We start from the raw sequence: 24,514 nt of genomic DNA, 5'->3' as shown, positions 1-24,514 counted from the left end.
TGGTGCAAACTGTTGAACATACTGAAATCTTGATTGAATGAGAAAATAGGAAGGATAATGTGCTTTCAGTTTGCATAGCACTTTTACATCTCTTCTCTTAAACTGTACAATAGTCCTCTGAGGCCCTGGTTCTTAAGTGTGAGCGTACATTAGAATCACTCGGGGAGTTTTAAAAACTAATGATCTGTGGGTTTGCCCCCACAGATTCTACTTTAATTGCTATGGGCCTCGGGATTTGTTTTGAAAGTCCTAGCTTATTATATTGTACAGTAATGTTTTAGAACACTGCCTGCAGGAACTTGACCAGGTTATACAGAACCTTGGAGAAGAGATTTGCTGAGGGCTACCTGGTAGGGGTATGGTGTAATCAGGTCCAGTGTCGTAAGTGTAGTATTGTTTATTCTTTATTCTCTGTCATACTATTTACTAGTTTGTATAATTGACAATGATGATGCCTTTATTCAAGCAAAGAAAGACTGTACAGTTGAGCAAAAAACTGAGTATAGATTCAATATATATATTGAATATATACATTACTTTCAGAATCTTCTTTTTTTTTTTAAAGATAATTGTTAGATTTATTTTTAAGAATATGTAGTTTTCTAAGTTGAAGGCCGGCAAGCCAGCATGTGTCAAGAGGCACGGGACTTGACTTGGTCCATTTCCTCTTTGTGAGGTTACATGTATTTTTATGCCTTGTTAAAGTAGATACTGCCCACTTTTTTTGGGAAATGATATTTCTTGGCAAAATAATAGCAAATATATTGAAAGCCATGAAGAAGTAATGATTTCAGAACAAACATTTCACTAATGAATTTTGCAAAGGATCTGTAATAGTTATCAGATCATTTCTGTTTGAGTTTTCTTCTTTACTCCCTGTCTCGTACCGAGTTAGTTTATCCTGCTTTTTGCTTTTTAGCCCGTTAAGGAAAGTGGAGAACACTGAGATTTTATCTCGCTGCTCAAGAAATCCTTTTCTCATTTTTGAAGATGGAAACCCACAATTACACTTGAATTAACTATTAAAACGTTCTTTTCTGGTTTTAGACCAACAGCAGCAGAACTGTTAAGGCACAAATTTTTCCAAAAAGCAAAGGTAAGAAGTTCTTTTGATTTTATGTGTTCATGTGGTCCTCTCATTACCTAATTAGATTTACTGCTAAGAAGTTGCTTTTTCTTAAGGTGATGTTTGGAAAAATGATGGTAGATCAGATAATTGCTGGGGGCATTATCTCTATGACCTTTGGTAATTAAGACACATGCTTTAGAATTAGTAAATGTATTTTTTGTATAAATTAATTTTAACATCAGATTAAATTTTAACAGGAACAATTGATACTAAATTTCGCCAGTAGTAATATAATCTATGAAAAATACTCGACTCTATTTCACAGTTTGCTACTGAGTTAGTTAACATCTCATTTCCCAAAGAGGAATAGATAAGTGGGATGTTACTGTAGTTGAAAATGTGGGACCATGATCCTGAAGGAGATATGGTAAAGCAAACGTCTCATATATAATGGCTCATACAGTACACTAAAGCTTTGTTTCAATCTGTGAAACTCGATTTGTGAAACTCCTTTTCTAAAGGAGCTTTAGAATTAAAGAAAAAAGAATGGAAACTTTCCTCAAACTTCTTTATAAAACGGTTACTATATCACATTTTAATTGTAGTGAATATTTGTGTCAGCTTCTTTGGTTCAGTAAAAACTTACAAGAAGAAAACTTACTTTTCCTCTCCAGAATAAAGAATTTCTTCAAGAAAAAATACTGCAGAGAGCACCAACTATTTCTGAAAGAGCTAAGAAGGTAAATGGAGATTTTACTCTGGTTTCTTAGGAAATTGGTTAAATTTACTTCTGCATTTTGAAAATATATGTTAAAAAATGCTTTGTTATGTATGTGTTAAAAATGCTTTTTTAAAGTGTTACTCAGTTTTTCCATCCCTTTCTTTAGTATTCTTTTATATATTCATTCAATAAATATTAGCCTGCAGTATGTCTAGGTGTGCTGTCTACTAGAACGAAAAGGTATGTTACACAATTGATTAATTAATTCTAGACTCTGTTAACACTGTCTGTAACTATGAGAGTGAGTTGTGAAGTTCATCCCTTTCCTCACATTACACAGAAAACAATGAAGACCCATTAGGATGACTGTATTAAAAAAAAAGACACAGTAGCAACTGTGATAAAGATTAAGGAAATTGGAACCTTCACACACTAATGATGAAAATGTGAAATGGTGCAACCACTTCAGAAAGTAGTCTGGCAGTTTCTAAAAACACAAAACAAAGCTGCCACATGACCCAGAAATTCCATCCTAGACCTACTTGGGAGAATTGAGCACATGTACACACAAAGCTATGTACATGAATATTCCCAGCAGCATTATTCATAATAATTAAAAAGTGGAAATAGCCTGATTATCCATCTGTAGATGAATGGATATCTAAAATGTCATGTCTCCATAATATAGAACATTATTCAGCAATTTAAAATGAAGTACTGGGGACACCTGTGTGGCTTAGTGGGTTAAAGCCTCTGCCTTCGGCTCAGGTCGTGATCTCAGGGTCCTGGTATCGAGCCCCGCATCTGGCTCTCTGCTCAGCAGGGAACCTACTTCCTCCTCTCTCTCTGCCTGCCTCTCTGCCTACTTGTGATCTTTCTCTCTCTGTCAAATAAATAAATAAAAATCTTTTAAAAATGAAATACTAATATAGAATATTATTAAGCAATAAAAAGAAATGAAGTACTGATGCATGTCATAGCATGGGTAAACCTTTAAAACATTATGCTAATCATGGGAGATACTTACAAAAGACCACATATTATATGATTCTGTTTATGTGAAATGTCCAGAATAAGCAGATGTATAGAGACAGAGAGTAGACTCAAGGTTACCCAGGACTGGGATTATATGGAAATGGGCAGTAACTACTAATGGGTCTGTGGTGGTGTTTTTGCCCTGTGGAGGAATGAAGAAAGTGATCTAGATTTAATTATGGAGATGGTTACACAACTTGGAATATACTAAAAACAATTGAACCTTAAATGGGTCAATTATATGGTATATGAATTTTATCTTAACAGAGCTGGTACTTTAAAAAGGAGCATCTGGATACTGACACCACCATGAACAAAAAGCTCTTAGAAGTGGAAAACATTATAGAAGAAATGAAAATAGTTACTATGGTTGTATGGTAAAGCTAAGAAAATTTCCCAGAAAATAGAGCCCCAAATGCCAAGAGATAGATAAATAACAGAAGAAAAAAGACAAGAGCGTTAGAGGATCATTTGAGAAGGTTCAATTTTGAGTAAATAAGTTCCAGGAAAGCAGAATGGAGAAAAATAGAAGAAAGAGAATCACTGAAAAAATAATTCAAGAAAAATTTCCAAATGGATAGTCACAAATTTCCAGACTAAAAAAGCACAAGTACGTAGCAGAATGAATGGAAATAGACCAGGACTAAGACACGTTGCTGGAATACTAGAGGCAAAAAGAGGGTTCTCTAGTTTCCAGAGAAGGGGGAAAGATCATGGACGGTGTTGGATATCATAATGATGTCAGTTGCTCCCCTGTAAGCCAGATCATAGCGAAGCAGTTACATATAGCGTTATGAAAGAAAATGATTTCTACTAACCCAGACTTTTTTTTTTTTAAACCAGGTAAACTGTATGTTCTGGGGATGGAATCAAAGTTGAAAAATGCATGGCTTTAATTAGTGTGCCATGCTAATAATGGAGGAAATACTTAAACTGAGAAAGAGGAAGTCATGTGGCAGGTGATAGAGGGAGAGCTGAGAAACCAGTTTAGGCTGGAGCAGATTAGGAGGCAGGGGTAGCATCTTCCTCTAGTAGGTGATCCTGAGAAGTACCTAATGTATATGAGGAGAGTTACACAACTGGGAGACAGTTTGGGGCTAAATATGATTAAGTACATGAAAATAAGCAAATATTTTTAATTCCAAGGGAAATAAGAAGGTTACAGGAGAGAGAAAAGTAATTGTAATATACAATAAGGCTTAACTGTCTCATTAATGAAATCATGTGGTGGAAACACTGAATTTTGATTTAACCAAAATTTCACTGTATCTTGAGAAAAGAGTTATGGGGGGTTGATAATAGGGTTAAATTCTCATCTTTCATAGTGGGAAGTCCAGTAGGTAATTCTTAAAACCAAAGAATCAAGGGGTAATAATAACACATTACTTAGAGGAATATGAACTTAAAAAGAATATGCTAGAATGAATTGAAAGTGGTTCCCTGTGAGTAAGAGGATAAAAGAAGATTGCTGTTTTTCTTAACAAAACTTGCACAGATAATAGTGCTCTTTGAACTGCAGGTATAATTGTGATTTTTAATTTAAAATTTTGAAAAAACCAGAATCTTCTCTGTCTTGGGTTTATTTATTTTTGGGGCTGAAGAAAAATTTTTCAAATCCCAACCTGAAACCATTAATAAGATTTGGTCTGTGACTTCACATAGGAAGGATTTGGATGGTGCTTGGGCCCAAGAGAAAGTCTTGGGAAAGTCAGTGGTTGGAGTAAAGACAGGTAGGTAGTGGAGCACAGAGAGCAAGGGAGGGGTGCAAGACACACACAGTATATATAGTAAATATCAAACACTACCATAATCCACATCTCTCTTCCTCATGTGCAGGTTCGGAGAGTACCAGGTTCCAGTGGCCGCCTTCATAAGACAGAAGATGGCGGCTGGGAGTGGAGTGATGACGAATTTGATGAAGAAAGTGAGGAAGGGAAAGCAGCAATTTCACAACTCAGGGTAAGTCTTATTAAACTCTGTGCTTAAGGGCGCCTGGGTGGCTCAGTGGGTTAAGCCGCTGCCTTCGGCTCAGGTCATGATCTCAGGGTCCTGGGATTGAGTCCCGCATCGGGCTCTCTGCTCAGCAGGGAGCCTGTTTCCTCCTCTCTCTCTCTGCCTGCCTCTCTGCCTACTTGTGATCTGTCTCTGTCAAATAAATAAATAAAATCTTTTAAATAAATAAATAAATAAATAAATAAATAAACTCTGTGCTTAAGATAGAGCTCTATCTTTTTGTTTGAAGCCTCTGAGATATGATATTCTCTGGTTCTGTTCAGCTTAACCATCTAAAACATAGAAAATACAAGTGTTAATAACAGAATTTCCTTGAGGAAGTTATTAATTGTAGAAACCCATTTAATCCTACATGGAAGAGTGGACTGACACATCTGTTTGAATATGATATTTACGGATATAAAAATGGCCAAGGTCTAGAGATGTAAACTGTGTCTGAGATGAGAGTACACTGGATAGGACTGATGATTGATTAAACATTGCGGAAGAAGCGATCACTGAATAGTATACCTTTCTTTAGTTGCTATATCCTGGATGGTTGTGTGTGTCTGTGTATGTGTTTGCTTGAAGCAGTGAAGACAAAGCTCATTTTGTTTTTTTCCCATCACTCTTTCCTAAAGTTAATGCCTCATGTTGATTGTTAGGACTCATTCCCAGGAATAGAAATATATATGGGAAATACTAATGTTTGAGGTTCATCACAGCCTTGACTGCCTAAAACCTTTCTGTGGTATTAGTGGTGGGTAGATGGTATATCTCTTCCTGCCTGTAAGATCTCCTCTGCCATAGCACTCATGACTTTGCTGATCAGCACTGAATATTTGTTGATCTTGTCAGATGAAGTCTTTTTGCAGATCTAGAAGTAAAGCTTTTCTTTGTAGAGTCCTTGCCAATGAGAATTGGCAAAAATTTATTACATTCTAACCTTGGAAAGTTATATATACACACACACACACATATATTTGTTTATATAGGATTATGAGTTTATTAAAATGTGAGACAGGTTTCTTTTCTCCTTACTTTTTATATGATTCCTCCTTAAATCGATACTGTTTTATAATGTTACATTGAAGTGATCAAAGGAAGCCAGAGGTACATGAATCTTGAAGTTTTAGCTTACTTTGAAAGAGATTTTCATAGGAATTTTTCCTCTGACCAACAGATTTTATTTGGGAAGATAAATTATAATGTCTGATTATTATCCCCTAGCCATCTGCAAGAGAAATTTATTTAAAATTTTGTAGTTTGGGGGGCACCTAGATGGCTCAGTCCATTAAGCTTCTGCCTTCGGCTCAGGTCATAATCCCTGGGGCCTGGGATCGAGCCCTGCATTGGGCTCCCAGCTCACAGGAAGCCTGCTTCTCCCTCTCCTCCCCATTTGTGCTTTTTCTTGCCATCTCTCTGTCACTCAAATAAATAAATAAATAATCTTTAAAAATCAACAAAAATAAAATTTTGTAGTTCTGAAATACTTATAGTAGCTTTTTTATAACCTAATACACTGGTATGTAAATAGCTTAGAAAATTATAGAATTTGTTCTCAAAATGAGTAATTTTCTGTATTTCTCATAATCTGTAACTATTTTTGAGGACATGAATTCTTTTGTAAAAGGAAAGTCTTGTTTGAATTGAATTACATTGAAAATGCACACTATCATCATTATAGCCATTATATTTTCAGATACTTTCTTCTGCCCTTCATGCACTTTGGAGACTCCAGTAACTTGTATATTAAGCTGCTTTAAAATTGCCAGCTCACTGATTTTCTTTTCATTCTTTAAAAATTCTCTTTTTACTCAGTCCCATTTTGCAGTTTCTGTTGCTGACTTTCAAGTTCATTCATCTTTTCTTCTGCAGTGCCTAATGCTGCTAATCCCATTCAGTCTATTTATATCACAGACATTAAATATTTTAAGTTTGATTTTGTGTCTGTTCATTTTTATACCTTCATGTCTTACTTTTTGAAGATAATGTGAGATGTAATAACTATAGTATAGTTAAAATAGCTATGTTAGTGTCCTTCTCTGCTCATTCTAACACTTATGTCAGTTGTGGAGCAGCAGTTTTGTTTGATTGATTATTCCCTTCATTATAGCTTCCTCAACTCAGCTTCCTGAGTTGAGGAGATAGGCTAAGGGTCCAGGGAGACCAAGGCAGATGAAATCGATAAGGTAGAGTACCAGGGAGGAGAGAGCTATACAGAGAGAGAAGTTTAGAAATCTACAGAGCTTCCTTTTTGAGTGTACAGCAGAATACTCTTTAAGAAATACATGTGAGAAAACCACCTGAGACTGGGTGACAATGCCCAGTGCTCACAGAGAGCCAAGAACAGTGCCTTTTCCCACCAGTCAGAGTGGAGAAGCCTGTAATTCACAAGGCATTGGGTAGAGTTCTCAGAAAGGTCTTAGGTCTAAGTATTGGGGAACATATGGCCCTATACTGAGCCCTGCTGCAGATCCAGCTAACAACTCATAAAAGCAAGATCCAAAAGGCTTAAGCCATTTCCAAGTAACTTTACTGTATTCCAGAACAAAGCTTGAGAAGATTTATAGCAATACAAAATTATCACCTTGCAACAAAGTAATATTCACAGCATCTGGCATCTAATGAAAGATTATCAGATATGCAGAGAGTCAGGAAAGCAGTAACATTGAGCTCATTTTATGCCCAGATCTTGGTCTTTAATGTCATTCTCTACTAAAAGAATGAAGGCTCCTTGGAGAAATGGATGATTCTGAGGCTTACCTGGGGAAAATACAAGATGAATCTGGAATATCTTCTTTGTGAAAAAGAAAGGTTTTTTTATTAAAAAAGAAAGTCATAATTTGATAACAGGTGCACCAGGTTGAATGAGCTCCCACTCACCAAATTAGAATTTAACTATTAACTATCAAAAATCATTAAGTGTAGTAATAAATTAATTGTAAATCATTTTAAAAATTGGAATCCATGAATCCATGCCAATAATGAATAGATGGATAAATAAGTGGGGGCCGGGGGGGGTTGCTAATTCTTCATTATAGTAAATTTCCAGTGCTGACTGGTAAATGTGGAAGAGTATTGGAGAGGAATATCGTCATTTTATAGCCATGATAAAGCAGTCAATAAAGATTAGGTCAGACAAGGATCATCAGCATTTGCTAAATATAGGGGAAATTTTTGATGAGCAGGATATTTACAGGGTCTTGAAGTGTCTCTTCAAAATTGCCATTAGTTGGAAGGGGAATATAATTACTACATACTGGAGAACTTGGAAAAGCCTTGACTAAAGGTGATTAAAATTGACATTATTGTGAAATTTACTGAAGTTGATAGCTTTAGTAGTGTGAATTTACATAAGAGGATATCCCTGTCTTATGAAATACACAGTGACTGTTCAGTGGTAAGCAGCTAGGACATAAGCAACTTACTCTCAAATGGTATAGGAACAACATGACCAGTTAAATATATATTGTATATCTATTTAAAAAGAGAGAAAGTGAACATCTTAAATAGGAAAGCAAATAAGGAAGAAAGGTTAATGATTCTCATTCTAACAACTTTTCTGTAAGTTTGAAATTATTTCCAAATACTAAGTTTTTTTTTAAAGGTTTGGTTTGGCCAGTATAGTTGCTGTGATATGTTAGTTATCACCTGAACCTTGATTCTCCTTAATAAAGTGGTGATGAAAATTCACAAAAACCTAAGCTGAATAATCTGACCTTTTAGGTAGTCTAAATTGATGCTTGGTAGCATTGACCATAAATTGGTATTTGTTTAGATACAGGGTAAGGGTGTTTTGTTTTGTTCTGTTTTGTTTTGTTTTTGTATTCTCCAGTTGCGTGTATCCAGAATCACTGATGTTATGATTTACTAAATAAATTTAGCTTAGATGTTCACATAGCAGATTACAAATGGTTTTTCAGTTTTGACTCAAGAGTTTTCTTCATTAAAGCCCATAACCTGAATTACTCTGCTTTGAAGATGTGTTGGATAATTAGCTTGAAGGCTTACATTTGGTCTGGGATATTACATATATAATATGTTCATGATAACACTGGGTGTTAAATACAACTGATGAATTATTGAACTCTACATCTGAAAGAATTATGTATTTTTTGTTTCTAATTGAATTTAAATTTTAAAAATAGTATGTTCATGATTAGTAGAAGGCATTGTACTTTGAAGAATGTGCCCTCCTATTGCCTGAGAACTCAGTCCCATTATGTTTGGTTATAAACCTCAAGTTGTGGGGCGCCTGGGTGGCTCAGTGGGTTAAGCCTCTGCCTTCAGCTCAGGTCATGATCTGAGGGTCCTGGGATGGAGCCCCACATCGGGCTCTCTGCTCAGCAGGCAGCCTGCTTCCCTCTCTTTCTCTTCCTGGCCCTCTGCCTGCTTGTGATCTCTCTCTGTGTGTCAAATAAATTTTAAAAAACAACAAAACAAATAAACCTCAAGTTGTGAACTTCTGAAATACCATAAGACATTGATGTATTAAAGGCTACCTGGACAAAAAATAAAATAGTATCATGGTATTTTCTTTTTCCAGAAAACTCACTAGAGTTACGAGTGACTTAACTTATGGATCAGAATGAAATGGAGTTTACTTGCGTTTCAACATTCTGTGCAGTTTGGAACTGACTACAAGTAACCTAAGTTTTGAGTTAATAAGCCTTTTTTGTATTTCTTTTAGTCTCCCCGAGTGAAAGAACCATTATCAAATTCTGAGGTAAGTAGTTGTGGTTTTTGAATCATTAAAAAACCAGTCATTTTGTTTTGGTTTGGTTTTAATGTTAAGCACATCTTTTTATATGGGCCTAAGTGAGAATGGGAATTTATAGCAGTCAGATTTCGCCGGAGGTATTGATTCTGAGTTTAAAAGGACTTCTCCAGTAAGTTGGTGCTGTTGCACTCATTTAAAAGTTAATCTAAAGGCTCAGAAAGCTGCTCCTTCCTTGCTTGCCTGATTTTATGAATTACTTTTCTGGGTTGGGTAGCTTGATGTGGAAAGTCGTCTTATTGCATTAATCTGTCCAGGGATTTGTCATATGCTACTTTTTCGTTTTGTCGTTTTTTGTCGGGTCCCCGCCTCCCATTGTCGTTTGTCATGTAGATTCTGTTGTCTTTAGTTCCTTCCTTTCGGTGATAGGAATCCTACTAAACAGAGTCCTGTTAGGCTGGCCTGCCTTATGCTCATTTCTTGATGATAACAATTATTTCTGGTGATACATTTTGTGATACATTCTTCCTTCTGGCAGCCTGCATTACAAGCTCAGTATTTGGTTTAATGATACACGTCTTGCCCCCTTAAATCAGTTTGATTTTGCCCCGTTGCTTAAAAGTACCTATTTTTCTACTTGATTTGTGTGGGTGGCATACGATTTTGGCACACCGTTAAGTACAGGATTTGTGCACATTGTATTAAGACTAAAATACTGTACTGTAGGGACGTCTGGGTGGCTCAGTTGGTTAAGCAGCTGCCTTCGGCTCAGGTCATGATCCCAGCGTCCTGGGATCGAGTCCCACATCGGGCTCCTTGCTCAGCAAGGAGCCTGCTTCTCCCTCTGCCTCTGCCTGCCATTCTGTCTGCCTGTGCTCGCTCTCTGTCTCTGATAAATAAAATCTTTAAAAAAATAAAATAAAATACTGTACTGTAGCATATTTATAGGCTGGTATCTGACACCTTATAGCAGAACTGCAGTTCACTAGGATTTCTGGCTCTTCTTGCTACATGGTGGAATTGCATCTTCCTACCCCTTGAAGTCACTCATGCTCATAGCAGTGGCTTTGGGCAGGGAAATGCCAGCAGGAAGAAGAGCCCTTCTGTTGTTCCCTGGGTTCTCTGGCTCCTGCCACCACAGCCTGTATCCCCAAATGAGGGTGGTATCAAACTTAGCCTCTGCTGGCCAGAGATAGCGATGAAGTGTGTGCAAGAAATAACATTTCTTCTTGTAATCTTCTGAGAATTTAAATTACTTTTTACTCTTACTTTATCTTGACTAATTCTTAGTTTCTCCACTGTTGATGGAGAGGGCATTTTATAGTTGATCCGGAGTTGGTCTATGATCTTATCCTTGTCCCTTTGCCTCAGTAGCACCCCCACGTGGACTCTCAGGTCTCATACTCGTACTCCTGCACTCCTTATTTTGTCGTTGGGTTTGAAATCCCTGGTGAAGTACACATAACGTAAAAGTTAACATCTTCACCATGTTTAAGGGTATAGTTCAGTAGCGTTTAGTACATTCACCCTGTTGCGCAGCTATCCACTGTCCATCTCCAGAAGAACAATCATCTCATGGTTCCCACCCCATACCCCTGGCAGCCACCACTCTACTATGTCTGAATTCTGCTGCTTTCTGTATACCTCATGTAAGTGGACTCACAGAGGATTTGTCCTTTGTGACCAGCTCATCTTACCCAGCATAATGCCCTCTAGGTTCACCCATGTAATATGTGTCAGAATTTCCTTCTTTCCTCCCTTTTTGAGGCTGAATAATATTCCATTGGATATATCTACCACATTTGTTTCTCTGTTTGACTGGATGGACACTGGCTTGCTTTCACCTCTGGACGATTGTGAATAATTCCACTGTGAACATGGCTACATAATAAATATTTGTTTTAGTTCCTGCTTTTAATTCTTGGGGGTCTGTATCCAGAAGGGGATCATTCTATTTTTAATTTTTTTTTTTTGAGGGATCACCTTATCATTTTCCATAGTGGCTGCACCATTCTCGACTCCCACTGCAGTGCACAAGGTTCCAGTTTCTCCAGACCAGTTCGTTTCTTGATTTTGTCTAACATTTCTGTTCTTATTATAGTAACACATGTATGCAGTTTGGAGGCTCCTTTTGAAATAATGCTAATACTTAATGTTAACATTTTCAAAAGTAATCTTAATGTTCTGTTTTTCTGTCAAAATCCAGAACCAGAGTTACTTTTAATTTCCTCTCTGTGAAGCGAAAGGATCACAAAATTATACTACTTTGTCTCTTAACTTTGTTTATATAATATCAGCTATTAGACCTCTTTTGTTATATAATATCAGCTATTAGACCTCTTTCAGTTTTTTCTCTTTCAGTTCTAAATTGTAGCCAACTTTAGTATTTTTTTTCACCAACTTATAATTTTGAATAGTTTAATTTTATTTTCAACTCAACATCAGTTTTTTGTCCCCACATTACATAATTAAAATTTATAAAATATTTCAAACATGCAAAATTATATATATATATATAATGTCTGTGTTGGTCATAAAGCTTTATATCTGTTTTAAAAAGCATTTCAGATTCGTTAATGAATCACTGATTACTTGTCTTTCTTTTTAAGTAGTGGAAGGTTTTCAGACCTAGAAAAATGTAGCTCCTGTAGAAGAAGATTTACTACTTAAATCTGTGTCTTAGAGGTTCTATTTTATTGGGCAAAGGAACTAGAATAGATGTAGTTAAAAATAAATATGATGCAATGAAATTTTATTCTGAAGGAATAAAAGCAAACTATGGGCTATAATATGGCTAAACCTCAGAACATTGTGCTAAGTGAAATAAGGCAGACATAACAGAGTGCATACATTTTATTTATATGAAGGATCCGGAAAAGGCAAACGGATGGGGAGCGAAAGTAGGTCAGTGGTCACCTAGGGCTGGGTGTGGGAGCAGGAATTAAATGTAAATGCACACAAGAGAACTTTCTGAGTTGATGCAAATGTTCTAAAACTAGATTGTAGTGATGTTTGCTAGAACATCATCTAGAAATCATCCAGTTGTATACTTAGAGTGGGTGAATTTAGTGGGATATGAATTACACCTCAAAAAAGTTGTTATAAACAATAAAGCCTAGTAGAAGTATTTGACTTCCATTTGAAATAGAGGTATTCAAGAGAGGTAGGGATGTGGCCGTAAACTACACAAAAACTACTTTGAAAATGTCACCCTGGGCGGCTCTACTTGCCCATCAGTAGACCTGCCTCCTTTTCCACTCAACTAAGCAGCATTGTGTGTATGTTTCTGTTACAGCTGTTTCCAACAACTGATCCCGTGGGTACTTTACTCCAAGTTCCAGAACAGATTACTGCTCATCTACCTCACCCAGCTGGGCACATGCCTGCACAGCCAACTCAAGTCTCTCCCCCACCCCCAGCAGAGCCAGCAAAAACAGCTCAGGTAAAGCAGGAGTGCACGTCAGTGGCCGGTCTTCTGGGTAGAGGAAGAAAGCAGAAATTGGTGTGGAGCTGTGCCTTATGTAACAAGGTTGTTGATGTGGTACTTTTTAAAACAAGTTAGAAATTCTGTTTTCACAATTTTCAGTGTATGCAGGTAAGAGAACTTTTCAAGGATCATATAGACTTTTAAGCAGCAAAATAAGTTAACAATGGAAACATTCCAAATATCAGGAATTTGGGGAGCTGGTTTCTTGTAGTTATGTATTATAATCTGTGAGTGCCCATCATCAATCACACACAGACATCATTAGCTCATACACTGAAAGTAGTCAAGGGAAGGAGGGCAGTGGCCTCCTTGTCTGTGAATTGCTCCTTGTCTTCCCTCAGGAAACTTCAAATACTGTGCATAACACATGATGTGAGGTTTCCAGAGTCTGTTTATTTATTAAATATTAGAAACTTCATTTTTTTTGTTCTAACATTTTAGATTAAAAAACGTAAAGATGGGGGCACCTGGGTGGCTCAGTGGGTTAAAGCCTCTGCCTTCGGCTCAGGTCATGATGCCAGGGTCCTGGGCTCGAGCCCCGCATCGGGCTCCCTGCCAGTGGGGAGCCTGCTTCTCCCTCTGCCTGCCTCTCTGCCTACTTGTGCTCTCTATCTCTTCTGTCAAATAAATAAATCAATAAATCTTGGGGGGGAAAAGAAAGAGAAAGGAAGGAAGGAAAGTAAAGGAAGGGAAAGGAAAAAGAAAGAAAGAAGTAAAGATGAAGTTCTCTGATTTTTTCCTTTTGTATTGTGGTGGTATCTGCCTTTGGAGGCCACCGCTCTGAGAGCTTCCAGTTAGTCATGGTGCTGGCTTCATGTAGTCTTCATCAGACCCAAGCTTTCCATTTCTTTCCTTCATATCTGAAAAGATACAGTTGTCTTAGGAAAACTGATGGAAAGAGTGGATTTACTTTATAAACTACTTAAATAGCACACAGGGGATAGCTTACAATGCAGAGAGGATTAATTTACCCGTTAAAAGATCTGGAATCTCAGGCTGGGTGGATTCCTAAGGGGCAGGCTATTTAGAGCCTTTCTTGTATATTGCTACTTGACACACTGGCAGATTTAAAGGAAAGAACCCCAATTTTAGTGTCTTTCACCCTTGTGGATGGAAAGAGGGCTCTGAGTAAACAAAGTATAAATGTGGCTGTGTATGGAATTTCATGTGGGTTTGAGAATTCTCTTTTTAATTGTGCTTGCCTCAGGTTGGCATTCAGTTCTTGCTGCTGCCTCAGAGTGCACGTCCTGCCACAGCAGGGAATGTCCCAGCCACTGGTCTGGGTCTGGCCTCACCAAGAGTGAAGGAAATTGCTGCCATGTGGACATTTCCTCTGCTGATGACCATTAGTCACCTTCATGCTTAGTAGTCCAGACTCTGACTTTATACCTTTCAATGTTTTTTAGGCTCTGCCTTCAGGAGCAGGCTCACAAGAAACCAAGATCCCAATCAGCCTAGTACTCAGATTAAGGTAAGTAAAATCTTCTCTTTGTTTTCTGCATACTCTAAATGTGCTATTTTCTCTTTGGAAGGGACTCTTTTTTTCTAATAGTCTGTGCCTGAGAGTAACTGGATAAGATTGTGTGCCCCCCCCCCCCAGTATCAAGTGCTGGGCATCGCAGGGGTATTGTTTCCCTCAGAAGTAAGAGCTACAGGGCCCCTGGGTGGCATAGTCAGTTGAGCGTCCGATTCTTGGTTTCATCTCAGGGTTGTGAGGTCAAGCCCTATATCGGGCTCCACACTCACTGCCTAACATTCTCTCTTCTGCTCCTCCCAAATAAATAAATAAAGAAAATCTTTAAAAAAAAAAAAAAAGGTAATAGCAACATTGCAAGGACCTGGATGTTAACACATTCTCTTAGCTGTTTTTCCACTAGTCGTTTTTTCAGTACAGCTAGTTTAGGTTCTGTAATTGAGTATGGTCTGTAACTGGGGAATAGTTTTTAGGGGAACAGCACTGGTTGGCTTATCTGAAGATTAGGTTTGTACTTTTGACCATATATCTTGGACTCTGCAGTCAACTGCCCAAGAGTGGAGAGCTTTCTGATTGTGATAGATCATATTAAGACCTTGTTCTTAAAAGATGAAAGGAAAACCCTCTGAGAATATATTTGGTCTTTTTGTTTTACAGCACGTGTTCTGAATCAGTGGTTCTTGGTGGGGCTTATAGCCAGGCTCTGACAGATTGCTCACAGAAGTGCCATAAGTGGCAGTTTGTTCGTTCTGACCCTCACCTCTTGGAGGTAGTTGGGTTAGGATTGCAGAGCTTTCTTGTTAGACTAGCAGTGGCTGTGGTATTGTTCTCATTGGGTCTTGTTCTGTTTGTGAAATTAAAAGTATCACCTGAGACAACTCAGACCTTCATTACTACTAACATTTTTTAAAAGGGTTTCCTTAAATTGCCATGGACTAATTCCTCTTCCCACATAAAATTCCTAATATTCTTCTCAATATGACCATAATCAGAGATAGAAGCAGGGAGACCTTTTTTGAGAATGTTTTGATTCTACCACCCAGAGCGATGAAACTGTGCCATCAATGTGAAGAAAGCAGATTGGGTTACCTTTCCTTTACAAAAGCCTAGTCAATATACCTAGTCTCATCACAGATAGTTTTGGATTCATTAAAGTGTCTTGATAATCTTGTCCAATTCTGATTGTGCAAAAAGAATACCATTTGTCTCTTTTAAAAACGTTTTTTTAAAATCATGTAGCAGCTACTAGTACAAAAATTATATTTGACCTGTGCTTCAGGAAGTTAGAGAAGATACTTACTTGTAAGTGATACAACTAGCTTTTTGAGAGAGTGGTTTTTTAGTGGGCTGTGTTCCAGACTTATTTATGGAAGAAGAAGCTATGTTTTCTCTCTCACTGATGAAGACTCTGAGGTAAAACCACTAGAAGAGATGGTAAAGATATTTAGTCCGGTTTAGTGTCTTGCTGTCTCTGAAGGATTTGTGCGTAGCATGCCAGCTAAATCACTAAAATGATGCTGAATGTTCCGTCTTTTTATTCAGCTTTCAGAAAGAATGGATTGACCAATTATGTATCAAGAAGACTCTATATCACACTGTTGGTTATTGTGGCAGGATACCAAGTAAAGAGTGAATAAAACGCCTCACTTGTTAGTCAGATCTAGGTTGGAAGCTGATTTGCATTATGTACTTAGCACAGGTTAAAGACACTTCAGGTGGTATACATGCAAAAGTATAAATCTGTATACAGGTACAAAGAGAAGGCAGTCGAAGGGGAAAATCATTTGGGCATAGATTGTGTTAGAGACGGGTAACTACATTCTAAACACAACTTCAGGAATATTTTCAAGTATCCATCAGGTAGACCTAACCCTCTTCATTGTTTAGATAAAGTGGATTTGGGTCCTTAGTGATCAAGCATGTCTGCCTTTCCGTATAGTATTCTAAATGCCCACCTTTAACCAGAACGTCCAGGGAGCCTGGTTAATCTCAGTATATGGTTTGCTGAGTGATTACAGTAACTGTCCCTCACCAGGCACACATTTAAATCTCTGGAGCCATGTATTAACTCTGCTGCCAGTGTGGGTCCAACTCCTTTTCTCATCTTTTCCTTCCCCCTCATTGTCCGAACTCCTGTGGAATTTGGGGGAGCATCATGTTTTTCATTTTGTGAGGCTGCCAAGAGTGAGTACATGTAGTGGGCAAGGCATTCTTCTGGGGGAGCCTGGAGTGGGAGTGAGGAGGAGAAGGGTATCCTCTATTTTTTTTTTTTTTTTAATGCTGCCACATATTTAAAAAAAAAAATTTAATTCCAGTATTAAGGTAATTTAATTCCGGTTAACATTTGGTGTTAGTTTCAAGTATATAATATAGGGATTCAATAATTCTGTATATAGTACTCAGTGCTTATCAAGATAAGTGTACTCTTAATCACCATCTATTTCTCGGTCCCCCTTCCCACCTCCCCTCAGGGAACCATCAGTTTGTATAGTTAAGAGTCTGTTTTTTGGTTTGTCTCTTTTCTTCTTTGTTCATTTGTTTTGTTTCTTAAATTCCACATAGGAGTGAAATCATATGGTTTTTATCCATCTCTGACTAAGTTCCCTTAGCATTATACTCTGTAACTCTGTTCATATTGTTGTAGATGGCAAGAGTTCATTCTTTTTTTATGGCTGAATAATATTCCATTGTATATACACATATCTTATCCATTCATCAATCGATGGACACTTGGGTTGCTTCCATATCTTGGCTATTGTAAATAATGCAACAGGAAACATAGGGGTGCATGTATTCCTTTCGATCAGTGTGTTTCTGTTCTTTGGGTAAATACCAGTAGTGTAATTATTGGATCATATGGTAAATCTATTTTTAACTTTTTGAGGACTTTCCATGCTGTTTTTCCAGGGAGGCTACACCATTTTGCATTCCCACCAACAGTGCACAAGAGTTCTATTTCTCCACATCCTCGCCAACACATGTTGTTTCTTGTGTTGTTGATTCTAACCATTCTGACAAGAGGAAGGTGATATCTCATTGTGGTTTTGACTTATATTTCCCTGATGATTAGTGATATTTAGCATCTTTTCATGTGTCTGTTGGCCATCTGGATGTCTTCTTTGGAAAAATGTCTGTTTATGTCTTCTGCCCATTTTTAAATTGGATTATTTGGGGTTTTTTGGTGTTGAGTTGTGTAAGTCCTTTGTATTATTTTGGATACTAATCTTTTTATCCTGTATCATTTTAATTATACTTTCCTGTGCACATACATTTTCCTCTTAGTTTATATGATATCTTAATGGGACTAAGGATGGAAGTAGGCATCTAAGAATTTCAAGGGGTGCCCGGGTGGCTCAGTGGGTTAAGCCTCTGCCTTTGGCTCAGGTCATGATCTCAGGGTCCTGAGATCAAGCCCCGCATTGGCTCTCTGCTCAGCGGGGAGCCTGCGTCCCCATCTCTCTCTCTGCCTGCCTCTCTGCCTACTTGTAATCTCTGTCAAATAAATAAATAAAATCTTTAAAAAAAAATAAAAAGAATCTCCTCAAAAGCCTGAGGGCATTTTGTTTTTGTTTTTTTCTTACTTTGTGCTTAGGTAGTTTTTTTTTCCCATTTAAAGTATAGTGCTATATTAGTTCGGGTGTATAATATAATGATTTTAGCAGTTCTATGCATTACTCAGTGTTCCTCACAATAAGTGTAGTGTTAGCATGAGGTTTTTATATTGACTACTGGAGGACATAAATTAAAAGGGTTGTAGGACAGTTAGATGGTCACTCTGAGTAGTTTGCTCTGAGCCCTGCAGTGTGAGCTCATTAGGATAGGTCATAGGATCTATGGAAATAGAATGGTTTTTCTTGAGGCGCAGCTTTCCTGTTATATGTTGGCAGAGTCAGTATGCATAAGTCCAGAAATTTATTTTACACATTCCCTTTTCTTTTGTAGGAATTCAAAAAAAGAACTAAATGATATTCGATTCGAGTTTACTCCTGGGAGAGGTAAGCCATCAAAAACATTGAAAACAGGGACGCCTGGGTGGCGCAGTTGGTTAAACGACTGCCTCCGGCTCAGGGCGTGATCCTGGAGTCCCGGGATCGAGTCCCACATCAGGCTCCCAGCTCCATGTGGAGTCTGCTTTGCTCTCTGACCTTCTCCTCGCTCATTCTCTCTCTCACTGTCTCTCTCTCTCAAATAAAAAAACAAAACAAAACAAAAAAACAAAAAAAAAACATTGAAAACAAAATAACATCTAATTTATTTAATGAAATGTGTTGTGATGTTTTTGTCCTTTAGATATATTTTACTTTTAAAAGATGATGAAAATGTTCCTGGTTTAAAGGGTGTGGGTAGCATATGAATAAAATAAAAACTCAATTTATTTACTACTAACCTCACTTGTAAAACTAGTATAATACAAACAGTAATGAGTGTAGCTCTAATTTACTGCCTACCATAGTAGGCCAGGCATTGTGCTAAGCTTTCTATCATTAAATTCTCAGAATTCCCCTAAGGAATATTATTGTCCCCCTTGTGTAGATGATGAAACAAGGCTTCAAGTGAGGGGAGGTAACTTGTCGTTCACACAGCTGGAAGAGGTGCCTCTGGAATTCATATCCACACTTGTCAGGGTCCAGAGTTCTCGCTCTCAGTACTGAACATGGTTGTACTTCTCCATGATAGTAAAGAAGAAACAAGGCTTCTAGCCTCCTCTCTTCCCAGGCTGAAGCGGAGTCCTGTCAGGCATAGCTTCTGGCCATGAACTTCTCCCTGGGATGAGACTTCTTTCTTTCTTGCCTTTGTTACTCAAGCATTCAGACTGGGGAGGTGGCCAGCAGCCAGCACATTCATCCTGTGTGCAGTGCTCATTCTTCATGCTGTCTCGGTATCATCAGCAGCCAAGTATGAAAGAGGACAGAAGCCAGGTGTGCAGAGGTGTATCCATTTCACTGTTTAAAACCAGGAAGAGTCCCATTTCAAGGAACTAATTCAAGTTGCTGGTCATCAGCACAAATGTGTGTCCACCCACCCCCAGAGGTCCTCCTGTTCTTTCGGGCTCAGTGTTCAGCCCTCAGGAAGCAGCAGCACTGACTCCTTTGGAGAGGAGATCAGTTAGGGATGCTGTGTCCCTGTCTTTTCATTTCTGTTACAACCATTGATCAGATTATATGATGTAAAATCACTAGATATGAAGAAAAGCCTACCAGAATAAAAAAGAAAATGATGTTAGCAAAAAACTTGGGATGTGATCTCTGAAGAGAAGAGATTACAATTTGTTCTTTCAAGATGTGCTTGAAAAGAAATCATTCCATTATACTAGCCTTGAAGATGTTGCACACACATCGTCACATCTCAGAGCTGGTGGGGTTTGGGGCCAGGGCTGCCCTCAGAATGGGACTTTTCCTCTGTAGCATCACTGTTAGTGCAAGTTATCTTTACAGTGAGTTGATACTGGCCATCTGGTTGCTAGAGATTCTGTGCTCTAGCTAGACCTAAGAGAATCTCCCACTTGAGGTAACCCCAGTGATAGGAGAAACCTTTGTGTGGAAGGAAGACCCCACCCCCGCCTCTTTGGTTCTATGAATTTAGCAGCTAGCTTGGGCCTGCCAGTGCCAACATCTGCTCTAGGAGTTCACAGTAACGTGTATGCACAAGAAATGGAGCACCTTCTTTTTTTTCCTCGCAGATACAGCGGAGGGTGTATCTCAGGAACTCATTTCTGCTGGCCTTGTCGATGGAAGGGATTTAGTAATAGGTAACTACTTTGTGTTCTGCCCTGCACCCTGGTGTCTCTGTCTTTGTATTTAGGACCTAGAAAACAGGCTTTGATTCCATTGAGCGGATCTCACGGGTCTTGGAGGGTCTTGGCATTGCTGAAATACAGGTATTGGTAATAGTTCCTCACAAAAAAGAAAATCTCATTTCAGAGTTCACTTTCTGACTTCCAGTGACAGTAGGTGAAAGCTGAGAGACTCTAGTAGAATTGATGATGTAATCACAAGTTAAAGTATACTTAGCCATATCCCGTTCATTTTGGAGGGTGAAACTCTGCCCTTAACAGAGCAAGAAAGAAGTAAGCAAAACTTGTTAGAGGCTTATTTCTAGAATAAGCAGAAAGTAAGAAAAGGTATAATCGGCCCATGTGTACATGTTACTGAAGGAAAAGACCATTGTCTAGGGCCAGTCAGCAGAGTTTTTCTCTGTAAAGGACCAATTAGTAAATAGTTTAGGCTTGTGGGCCATTCACGGTCTTTAAACTATTCTTAGCCCATAGCCAGACTAGAAATAGGCTGCAGGCCAGAGTTCAGCAGCTCCCAGGATAGAGCTTTACGGCCCATGAGTAGACATATCCTTCCTCTTTGACCTGTGTGTCTTGCCCTAGTTAACATAGCATCTTAAAGAAAGTTATTTTGATCATGATTCGAGATTTATTTGTGCTACTTAGAGTTGAGTTTAAAAGATAATTTTTGTTTGGGGAGTGAGTTATTGTTCCAATTCCATTTTGGTTGAACATAGATTCTGAGCTATCATTTAAGTTTTTATAATATGGTAGGAAATGGATTTACTTAGCTTCTTATTACTTTCTGTTTGTATGATTACAGTGGCAGCGAATTTGCAGAAAATTGTGGAAGAACCTCAGTCAAATCGATCTGTCACTTTCAAACTGGTACTCATTTCTTCCTCTTTATTAAACTGTCCTTACATAGCAGCAGCTTCTGTAGACCAGCTTGTATATTCCCTGAGTGCTGAGAATATTGAAATATGGTGGATTGTGTTCATTTAGCCTCCCTAAGGCCTTAGGCCAGTGTCTCCTTTTGAGTGGCTTCCCTCTGTTCTCCCTCCAGGAAGCCTCCTACCCCAGGCCCTTGACTTTTAAGAGAGAGTATTTCCAGTCTGACTCCAGCTTTGTACCCAGACCCCACCTTTTCTGGAAGAGACATCTTCATTTGCATCTTAATATCCCAGGGACCTGTACCCTGCTGTCTTCCTCCCCATAGTCCTTATATCAGTTTTAATTGCTACGTGCAATTTTGTTTACAAATAACCACAGCTTCTCATTTTGTTTGGTTCTTAGGCATCTGGTGTCGAAGGCTCGGATATTCCTGATGATGGTAAACTAATAGGATTTGCCCAGCTCAGCATCAGCTAAACCACAGCCCTGAAAGAGGCGGCCTAAGGAGATTCCACACATGCGTATCTCTGTTGCTTCTGTTGGCCTAAACCCACTACTGCCAAAGAACCCAGCAACAAACCTCCCGGCTAGGAGCTTTAGAGGTCTTTCTTTATGTTCTTCCTGCCATCATTCCCCCCTTTTCCCACAGGGAAAGAAAAGTTGGATCACCAGTGGCCAGCATCCCTTTAAAGAGTTCCGTTAGTAAACTTACTGCGCATGTCCCCTGTTTTTCTCCAGCTGAGAAGGGGACTGTGCCTCAAGGCTCAGGAGGGAGATCTGGCAGCTCATCTTGCCTTACTCCAATGATGGCGCTGGGTGGAAAGTAGCAGCTATATTGGGCTTCCTCATCCTGCCTGTTCTCCCACACCTGACAGGATGTGGGCATCTTGGGATATATCTTCACCACTGAAGTAGCAATTAAAAGTTGATTGTTTATCTGGAGCCCGGAGAACTTAATTTAGTAATTTTTTTTTTAAATCTGATGTGAATTCGAGCAACCTTTGTTAGGAAAAAGCACAGCCTCAGAAAGAGGCAGCCTAAACTGTGTTATTGTTTTGTTCATGTTTCTAAGCGTTTTGCTGAAGCTGCTCTCAGGCACCCCTCTTCATCACTCCCTCCAGAAAGGGTTGCTAGCCTTAACTTCAGCTGGTGCAAAACATCTGACTGTAGTCGAACTTCAGCCATCAGATCCTAAAAAGTGGAACTTTGGACTGTTTTTAGCGAAAACATCAAGTAATGGCTTCTAAAAGTGAATTTCCCCAGCAGTGGTTTTGAACAGGAAGAATAATAACTCATATCATTGTGGAAGTATTTATTTTCAAATCTTAGAATATTCAGTTGAAGAAAAACTGCTCCTCAATCCTCCCATGAAAATTTGCCTGGCCTCCACGTCATAAGGAAATGCAAGGCTGAGCTTTCTACAGCAATAAAGGAGACTCACCAGGCCAGCGAGGCCTGCCTTCCGGCCCTCTCCTGCACTGACCCTTTGGAGGGGCTTCACACTTCTGTGCGCTGAACCTGACCCAGGATGGAAAGTGAAACCACATGTGCCGAGACTTTTAGGATTTTTGAGTAGACAGTGTTCATTTGATTTTCTATAGAAATAATATAAATTATTCTTTAGGTTTAAAAACGAGCACTCGTAATGCAATATGTAAGTAATCGGTGGGGCCGATTTTCTTTCCTACTGTTTCACAGTCAACCTCTGTCTAACTGCAAGTAGCCCTAACAATTTTTGTCTAAGAAAGGGACACTCAGTCTGGCCTTAAAATGACACATGAAGATGGGCTTTAGCACCATGGAAAGGGGAGAGCTGCCTCTTACAGAATCACGCAAGCCCTCCAGTATTCTTGGTCTGTGAATAACGAGATTGCTTCACCTAGTTGTCTCTTGGAATATCTCTGGAAGCTTTCCCCACAACTGAGTTGTTGCAGCTCTTGTTTGGTTCTGAGCTTGTTGTTTTAGTCATGGGCTTCCTTTCCCTGCCCTGGGTACAGAGGCATACTGGGAAAGGAGTGGATGTTGGGGAGAAGGATGGGATGGGTTTGGAGTGGCCGTTGGGAGGAAAGTAGATGAGAGGATCAGACACCAAAGTCCAGGGTCCCAGCAGGATTGGTAAAAAGTGGGAGGCTTGCCAAGCCTAGAGAGGGCAAAGATTGATTAGTTTGCTGGAAAAATACTTAGCTTTTCTTTTTCTTTTCTTTTTTTTCTTTTTTCTTTTTTTAATTTTTTTTAAGAGGGATGGGAATAACATTTGAAAAGGAGATAGTGTCCCTTTGGCACAAGGCTAGTAGCTTACCTTTGAGTACGTATTTTTGTCTCAGTCAAGCCATCATCATCTACATATTGATAGATCCGGAGGTGGTGGCCTCACTCTGTCCTAGCATTCTGTTTGGAAGTGGTCTGGAGCCCAGGCAGGAGGGGAGCAGCAGCCCATTGCCGTATTCAGTTTCCCCAGCCAGCCATGACTTTTAAACTGCAGTGGGACAAGGATGCCAATAGAAGTGGCCTAGGGCTTTCTCTTTCTTTTCAGTTCATTTTTTGCCCTGCTGGGAATTAGGAGTCAGACACCAAGACCCAGGACAGTGTTATTTATTCTGCATGATGTATGGTGGACTCCCTTTGCTGACTTTCGCAGCGATGCTGAGAGAATACGTGAACAGAAACTTCCCAGGTTGGACAGCACGTAACCTAGTGAGTAACCTTGCTCCTTTCAAGGAGCAGTGGTCCAGGGTACACCTCTGTCTCTAGGTCTCTAGGATCCCTTGGTACCTGGGGGTAGGGACTAATTTAGCACAAGGTAACATGTGCCAATGCTGTTTGTGAAATGTATGGTCTTATTCGATATGACTGATGGATTTTTTTTTTTGTTTTTTTTTGCTTAAGTTTTGAACCAAATCCTAGAGCCAGCTGATACTATTTAATAATCTGAGGATAGAATAATGGTGTATCAATAAATGGAGGTTCCTCCTTATGACGTATGCTAGATTATGGAAGATGTAAAATATTTGACCTTCCCTTCTCCCTTTTTTTGACTTTGTATTTTGCTGCATGTTTCCTTCATTTTTAATCAATAAAGAGTAAATTGTCTGTGGCGGTGTAAGGATTCTTTACTTCAATGCTTGCTGGTGGGGAGCATGAGGAGTGGGTCAGAGAGTCACTACTAACTGGAGGAAAAACTGAAGGAGTGGGTCAGGGAGTCACTACACAAATGGAGGAAAAAGTGCACATAAGCTAAAAAAATGTGTGTATTGACCTACAAATGATCTAGGACAGCTGAAAATCATTGTACAAATGGGGAAACTGAAATCTCAAAAGGGAGAGATAAGATATGGCCAGGGAAATTTCA

At 38.9% G+C, this 24,514-nt stretch overlaps 1 protein-coding gene across 2 annotated transcripts in view; it reads left to right on the top strand.

Moving 5' to 3' along the window:
- OXSR1 (oxidative stress responsive kinase 1) overlaps nucleotides 1-24,255 on the top strand; it is a 107,700-nt gene extending 83,445 nt beyond the window's left edge. For both annotated transcript variants that reach the window (XM_044252683.1, XM_044252684.1), the window contains 10 exons: nucleotides 1,048-1,096; nucleotides 1,744-1,809; nucleotides 4,662-4,784; nucleotides 9,511-9,546; nucleotides 12,833-12,979; nucleotides 14,431-14,495; nucleotides 18,441-18,493; nucleotides 20,179-20,247; nucleotides 21,095-21,159; nucleotides 21,568-24,255. In XM_044252683.1, coding sequence (XP_044108618.1) covers nucleotides 1,048-1,096; nucleotides 1,744-1,809; nucleotides 4,662-4,784; nucleotides 9,511-9,546; nucleotides 12,833-12,979; nucleotides 14,431-14,495; nucleotides 18,441-18,493; nucleotides 20,179-20,247; nucleotides 21,095-21,159; nucleotides 21,568-21,642 — 748 coding nt within the window. In that variant the 3' untranslated portion in view covers nucleotides 21,643-24,255. The remainder of the gene's footprint in view (nucleotides 1-1,047; nucleotides 1,097-1,743; nucleotides 1,810-4,661; nucleotides 4,785-9,510; nucleotides 9,547-12,832; nucleotides 12,980-14,430; nucleotides 14,496-18,440; nucleotides 18,494-20,178; nucleotides 20,248-21,094; nucleotides 21,160-21,567) is intronic.
- Nucleotides 24,256-24,514: the final 259 nt, after the last annotated feature.

Source organism: Neovison vison, chromosome 6 (assembly GCF_020171115.1).
Source record: "Neovison vison isolate M4711 chromosome 6, ASM_NN_V1, whole genome shotgun sequence".
Lineage (NCBI taxonomy): Eukaryota > Metazoa > Chordata > Mammalia > Carnivora > Mustelidae > Neogale > Neogale vison.
This window is presented reverse-complemented; position numbering and strand designations above follow the sequence as displayed.